Source organism: Borostomias antarcticus, assembly GCF_949987555.1.
Source record: "Borostomias antarcticus genome assembly, chromosome: 5".
Lineage (NCBI taxonomy): Eukaryota > Metazoa > Chordata > Actinopteri > Stomiiformes > Stomiidae > Borostomias > Borostomias antarcticus.
Window position 1 is genome coordinate 28,435,023 of NC_140238.1, and position 7,500 is coordinate 28,442,522.

General features: G+C 48.0%; 1 protein-coding gene across 1 annotated transcript in view; it reads left to right on the forward strand.

Annotated features, from left to right (window-relative positions):
• Window positions 1-7,500, forward strand: part of LOC311309730 (ras-related protein Rab-26-like) — a gene marked incomplete at both ends in the record, with an annotated part of 82,208 nt that overhangs the window by 48,379 nt on the left and 26,329 nt on the right. Inside the window, one exon of the mRNA XM_084439053.1 lies at window positions 4,628-4,680. Within this exon, the coding sequence (XP_084295179.1) occupies window positions 4,628-4,680 (53 nt within the window). The remainder of the gene's footprint in view (window positions 1-4,627; window positions 4,681-7,500) is intronic.

Consider the following 7,500-nt stretch of genomic DNA (forward strand, 5'->3'; position numbering starts at 1 on the left):
TTCCTTCCTGCTACTGTGTTGCACCTGGATTATATAGTTCATATTTCTATAATATTGCTCCTCTTGTGTAAAATGCGGTGGACGGAACTTGGTTATGTGTATTGTTTGTCCATGGCCGTGTCTAAATACCCATACTAAGGTATGCAATTGGTTATTTCATGCAAATACCTCCCCTTTTACCGCGAACACGCTCATGGCTAGATTTGACCAGCTGGGTAGGCTTAACGAGTTCATAGCCACCGTCGTGGGACCGTTTATCCGTTTATTTATAGCTTCGTAGTACAGGGCCAAGGTGTCATTGGGAGTTTCAGGATGTCATGTGGCAATGATGTGCCTCCATCTGTGTGTGTGTGTGTGTGTGTGTGTGTGTGTGTGTGTGTGTGTGTGTGTGTGTGCGTGCGTGCGTGCGTGCGTGCGTGCGTGCGTGCGTGCGTGCGTGTGCGCGTGTGTGTCACCATTTGGATCGATGTCCGTAATAGCAGCGCTCATATTGTCTCCGTCTCCCTGGAGCAGTGGACCCCAGAGGACCCTTCATCATGCCCAGCCACAGTTATCACACACGGGACCCCATCTGCTCGCTTTTATTAGCTTCCCTGGCCTCTGTGGACAGGATTATCACATTGGGACACCGGGGCATGTTCAAGATGCTATATATAGCCCTGCCCCACTGAGAGAGCAGCGGTGTGGTGTTGATTGCACTGATTACCCCCGTGTGACGTCGCCTTTCGTAAAGTGGAGAACAGGGTCCTCGTCCGCCACAACGAACCGCCCGGGAGGCTTATGCAGCGCTCAAATCAACCTGGTCTCACACGGCAGATGGCAGAATTCGACGTTTGTCCATTGCCTCCAAACGTCATATATAGACGGCATCATACGTCAAATTCTGACGTCTGCCGGGTGAGACCAGGTTGCTCAAATGGGCCGCAGTCATTTGGAGCGTTAGCGGTGTTTGAATTGAGGTAGCCGCGATGTAGACACAAACATCAACATCGTCATGTATCTCCCTCCTTCCCTCCCTCTGTCTCCCTCTTCTCAATCCCTCCTTCCCTCCCTCCGTCTCCCTCTTCTCAATCCCTCCTTCTCTCCCGGGCTCCTTGGTACACAGACAGGGGCCTCAGGCCTCTACCGACGGTAGCGCTCTCTGCTTCAATCACACTTGTACTCTTCTACAGGGAGAAAAGCCAGCTATTTCCAATATCAGCAGGAAACAGCTGTCGCTACTCAAACGTAATACTATTTCATCAGCCCGAAGCATTTGCTCTGTATTATTCTCTAGGACCCATCACCAAGACAACTGCAGGGCTTCCTGCAAGATTGACAGTCGGTTGCTTTTTTTAAAAGTCTTATGAAGCAGGGAATTCAAGAGGGATGGTTGCCGTTAGCTACAGCAGTTTAGCCTTGGGCCTGTTGGAACGGTAAGACGAAGACAGGTCTGGCTCTCGTATGGATGTCTGTCTCTATCCCCAGAAGCAGAATCCCGCTGCACCTCAAAATCTGATGAAACATTTATTGGTGTTTAGCTCTGGGGGGAAAAACACACACACGTTCCCTGCAGCTGTGTTCTCCCAGTCCACTGTTTCATCATTCAACATCAATGTCAACGTTTGAGCAGCTACTGGAGCATTCAAACCCCTCTTTAGAAGAACTACTGAGACTGTATATCAACAGAGAGAGAGGGAGGGGAAGAGAGAGGGGATGGAAAGAGAGAGGGGATGGAAAGAGAGAGAGAGAGAGAGAGAGAGAACCCCATGGACAGTCCAAAGTGTACATTGATTGGTGTTTGGGCCCTATCTGTTGCTCTTGTTGCTGAAATGGATTTCCCCTCTATAAGAATTCAGAGAAAATGCCTTGGTTCTTCATCATCAGCTAGAGAGTGAAGAACATTCTTCTTCAGAACAGATAAGAGTTTCTACAGCAAAGGTTATGCAAGATGTTCTGATGACCTTCATCCTAACAAAGCACAGAGCCTAGCTTTTATCCAATGCAGGACACAACCCATACCTGAATATGTAAATCCCTACTAACCAATTATATGAAGGGTTACCGGAGAACAGAGCGGTCCGAACAGGTCAACAGCTGACCATTGTTTATGGTCCTGACAAACAAAAGGCTAGGCCAGTGAAGAGTCATAACATGGGTGAGCTGTCCCCCCTGCCTGACATTTAAAAAATTAAAAAATTACAGGCCCCGAGTGGGGGTGGGGTGGGGGGTGGGTCATTATTCGGCCACACGTGACACACACATTGCATTGGTGAATGCCAGAATCTTATTGGAAACGGTGTAAGTGGAGTTTAAGAAGACTTAACAAACTTAAACTTAACTTTCTACCTCCCGAGCTACGTGCCGCCAACACGGCCCAACAATGAGGTTACAGAGATTGGGGGTGATCAGAAAAATGCTCTCACAAGCTCTGCCCTCACATATATGGGTCTGCTCCTTTCTATCAACTTACTGTATATTTTCTTTGTCTGTGTTCTATGGGAATCTAGGCAGTCATCCGTCAACTACATATACTGTACTGTATTTAGAGAGAGGAGGAGGAGGAGAGAGAGAGAGAGATCGAGAGAGATAAACCTCCCCTGCCTCTTTTATTTCAATGTTATGGCTATTATGGTTGACTTAGGAGAGAATCCCTACAGCAAACAAGATAGATACAGATGCGTGCGTGCGTGCGTGCGTGCGTGCGTGCGTGTGCGTGTGCGTGCGTGCGTGCGTGCGCGGGCACGCAATTGAGGAATAGTTTTGTTCCTGACCAAGGTCGGAAAACAGTTGTCTGTTCCTTCTCACTCTTCAAAGCAACAAATCCTCTTCCTCTCTTCCTCGTCTATCCTCGTTCCGCATCCGTGTGATCTCTCTCTCTCTTCCTCCCGGTCTCCCTCTCTCTCCCTCTTGTCATTATCGTCTTGTTGTTGTTGATGTTGTTCTCCCTCTCCTCGCCACTTTAGATCTCTCTCCCCCTTGTTGATTTAGCGCTCGCCTTCTCCGCGCCTCTCTCTGCCTCTCTACATCATTTATTTGTTTCCCGCCTCGCCACATCCTGTCTTTCTCTGGCTGAACATACCTCCTCTGATCTCTCTTCCTCGTTCTCTCTGTTCCTCTCTCGGGGCAGGTGCGTGGTCATGATAGAACTCATTCAGCTCAGCGTGTCGGGAGCTTGAGTAGCAGTTATTCTCACTACGTATGAAGTGAGCGTGATGCAATGGGACAGTACGGGTACAATGATAAACTCTCTTGAACTCCCCTCAGTGGCAAATACGGCGTCTGTTGAGAGTTCGTTATCAGATCCGAGGTTTGAAATGTGCTCGTCATATCTGCATAGAAGAGTACTAGCATGCACATGCACACACAGTCTTGCACTCTCACCACTCTCAGTGCCTGCTACTAACTCCTCCCTGCTCCTCTCTCCTCCCTGCTCCTTTCTCTCCCTGCTACTAACTCCTCACTGCTCCTCTCTCCTCCATGCTACTAACTCCTCCCTGCTACTACTGTAGCTCCTCCCTGCTCCTCTCTCCTCCATGCTACTAACTCCTCCCTGCTACTACTGTAGCTCCTCCCTGCTCCTCTCTCCTCCCTGCTACTAACTCCTCACTGCTCCTCTCTCCTCCATGCTACTAACTCCTCCCTGCTACTACTGTAGCTCCTCCCTGCTCCTCTCTCCTCCCTGCTACTAACTCCTCCCGGCTACTAACTCCTCCCTGTTCCTCTCTCCTCCCTGCTACTAACTCCTCCCGGCTACTAACTCCTCCCTGCTCCTCTCTCCTCCCTGCTACTAACTCCTCCCTGCTCCTCTCTCCTCCCTGCTCCTCTCTCCTCCCTGCTACTAACTCCTCCCTGCTCCTCTCTCCTCCCTGCTATGAGCTCCTCCCTGCTACTAACTGCTCCCTGCTCCTCTCTCCTCCCTGCTACGAGCTCCTCCCTGCTCCTCACTCCTCCCTGCTACTAACTGCTCCCTGCTCCTCTCTCCTCCCTGCTACGAGCTCCTCCCTGCTACTAACTCCTCCCTGCTCCTCTCTCCTCCCTGCTACTAGCTCCTCCCTGCTACTAACTACTTCCCTGCTTCTCCTCCCTGCTCCTCTCTCTTAGCTGTTCCTCTCTCCTCCCTGCTCCTCTCTGCTCTGTTCTCCTCCCTCTCTCCTCTCTCTCTGACCCAGCACAAAGTTATCCAGCTTTCAATGCGCAGGGTGGGGGGGACAGCACTGTGAGACTGCATCGCGGTGTCAGTTTAATACTTGACTGCTGATGTAGGTGACTCAGCATGTGAGACGGGCAGGTAACGAGCCAGGTGTTGTGTCTGTGAGGACAGATTGGGAGAAGCAGGCCCAGCTTTACGAGGCCTGCAAGGTAGGAGTTGGAGGGAGCAATTACTCAGCTCTCATGTACCTTCCCTTTAAATATATCAAGGAACTCAATTAACTGGAGATCGAGAGGTCCAAGAAACCGAAAATGACAAATTGAAAGTTAAGCTTAGAATAACTTGCACAAACATTGTGCTTTTATATTAAAGGTCAGGGAGTTCTCACTGGAGAATTAATTGGCAATCCACTAATGTTGCATTCCTGTTTCTCTCTCCCTACCCCCTCTCTCTCTCTTTCTTTCTTTCTCTCTCTCCCTCTCTCTTTCCAATCAGCTCTCCTGCTGCTGTACGACGTTACCAACAAAACATCCTTTGACAACATCCGGGTAGGACCATCTCCACATTCCCACCACACCACTCCCTGCCTGCTTCTGTCAGTTCACACTGTGAAAATAGAGCATAATCAAAGACACTGTTGCCATGGAGCCCATTTGGCCAATTAGGTGAGTGGCAGAGAGGGGGGTTCTCTCTGGGGATGGAGTGAGCAATTGTTGTCTCTCCTGTGTGGATTTATCTGAAATAAATAAATGGTGGGAAGAGAACATGAACAGAGAGAGGGTGAGAGAAAAGGAGAGTGATAGGGGTAGTTAATTGTCCTCATTATGTGCAAGTATGTGTGTGTAGGGGGGGGGGGGTTGATGGGAGAGTGGTACAGTCCTTGCCTCCCAACGGTCTGTTAGTGACCCTTACTCCCTGACCTGCCAGCCAGGGGCTGTCCATCTGTCCACTCGTCTGTCTGACAGACTCTCCATCCCCCTCTTCACATCAGCCTTTCTCTCTCCATCCCTCTCTCTTCACCAGCCTCCCTCTCTCCATCCCTCTCTCTCCATCAGCCTCCCTCTCTCCATCCCTCTCTCTCCATCCCTTTCTCTCCATCAGCCTCCCTCTCTCCATCTCTCCCTCTCCATCAGCCTCCCTCTCTCCATCTCTCTCTCTCCATCAGCCTCCCTCTCTCCATCCTTCTCTCTCCATCAGCCTCCCTCTCCACCAGCCTCCCTCTCTCCATCCCTCTCTCTCCATCCCTCTCTCTCCATCAGCCTCCCTCTCTCCATCCCTCTCTCTATCCCTCTCTCTCCATACCTCTCTCTCCATCAGCCTCCCTCTCCATCAGCCTCCCTCTCTCCATCTCTCTATCTCCATCTCTCTCTCTCCATCAGCCTCCCTCTCTCCATCCCTCTCTCATCATCCTCATAAAAAACGGTGTGTTCCAAGAACAGTTTTGTGCCATACAGCATAACTGAACAAGGCAGAGTCTGGCGAGGTTCAGGCAACTGTTGAGTATGTATGAGTTTCAAGAAGTTTCTTAATCAGAAAATGGCAATGGATTCTCCATGTATGAAAACCCCATAATTCTCCCCTCATGATTCTCCCCTCCCCCTCTCCTGTTGAACAGGCCTGCCACCTGCATAAAGAAGCATTTGACTAGACTTTAGCAAGCCAAATAGGCCACATAATGGATTGTTTCTGCCAGGATAATGTGTGTGTTGGTGGTGGACAAGTAACGTATCAGTCTTGCATGCCCAGATCAGTATGAAAACAGCTCTGAGATAACTTGCTGCTGAGGAAGGAAGGTGATTAATCACCCGAGGAAAGCATTCATTTTCCCTGTGTGGCGTGATTGATGATATTTTACACTCAATCCAATTTGTCTTATTTCTGTGATAATAGGGATGAGGTGTATTTTCTATTTCTATTGCTTTATTGCCTGTTTGACTCAGTGGCTCAGAAAGCATTGGAAGCTGTGTCTTTTTGTATTGATTTATTAGTCCTCTCTGAGAGTTTTTACCGTAGCCTACAATGCAGTAGCTACATGCTAACTGGCTAGTCAAGTCACTGCTGTTCACCCTGCCACTGGATGTGCAAGTCTTGCTTCTCACAAAAGAGTGTCTGATTGAATAGCTTGTTAAAATTCCTTTTTATATTCCTGTCTCAACTATAGTATCTAAAAAAGGTGGTTTTACACTGGCACATGAACAGAATCTTAACTATGTCCTTGTCCTTTTGTTTAATGATCTGTGAACTTGTGTCAGAGTGCGGCAGCGCGGGTTAGCTGTGGAGGTGAGCGAGTGAGGGAAATGTGGAACAGAGGTTGAAAGTCAGAGATGGGCAGGGTGATGGAGTGAGAGGAAGTGAAGTCAGAAGGATGAAGCTGAAATAGGGGGAGGTGAGGAGGAGACTTATTGGTGATATCAGACATGGTCAGAGTGAGAGACTCTTTGGTGATATCAGACATGGTCACAGTGAGAGACTCATTGGTGATATCAGACATGGTCACAGTGAGAGACTCATTGGTGATATCAGACATGGTCAGAGTGAGAGACTCTTTGGTGATATCAGACATGGTCACAGTGAGAGACTCGTTGGTGATATCAGACATGGTCAGAGTGAGAGACTCTTTGGTGATATCAGACATGGTCAGAGTGAAAGACTCTTTGGTGATATCAGACATGGTCAGAGTGAGAGACTCTTTGGTGATATCAGACATGGTCATAGTGAGAGACTCATTGGTGATATCAGACATGGTCAGAGTGAGAGACTCATTGGTGATATCAGACATGGTCATAGTGAGAGACTCTTTGGTGATATCAGACATGGTCATAGTGAGAGACTCATTGGTGATATCAGACATGGTCAGAGTGAGAGACTTTCTTTCCCAGACTCTACCAGGACATTATTGCATTTTTCATAACAACATTATATTCAGGCACTAGCTGGTTAGCCATGTGTAATACCAAATCATTCATGCCCAATGTGATTCTAGAGCCAGGACTAAGAGGCATGGGGAGGCTACTTTTAGTTCGTATGCCCCCAGCCTTTGGAACACCCTGCCAAAGAACCTGAGAATGTCTGAGACTGGTCATTAAAACACACCTTTTTAACATTGCTGTTACCATGTAGTTTTACTTGCTTTAATATCTCAGTGCTCTTAATTTGCATTCTGTTTTATAGTTTTTATTCTATTTTACACTATATTTTATTTTTTTATTTTACTTTCATCTTAAATCTTTTTTCACTGTGTTTGTATGATTTCTGTTTTTATCCGTCTCCTTTTATGTAAAGCACTATGTGCTACATTGATTTGTATGAAAGGTGCTATACAAATAAAATGACATTGACATTGACATTGTTCATTATACTCTGAGTAT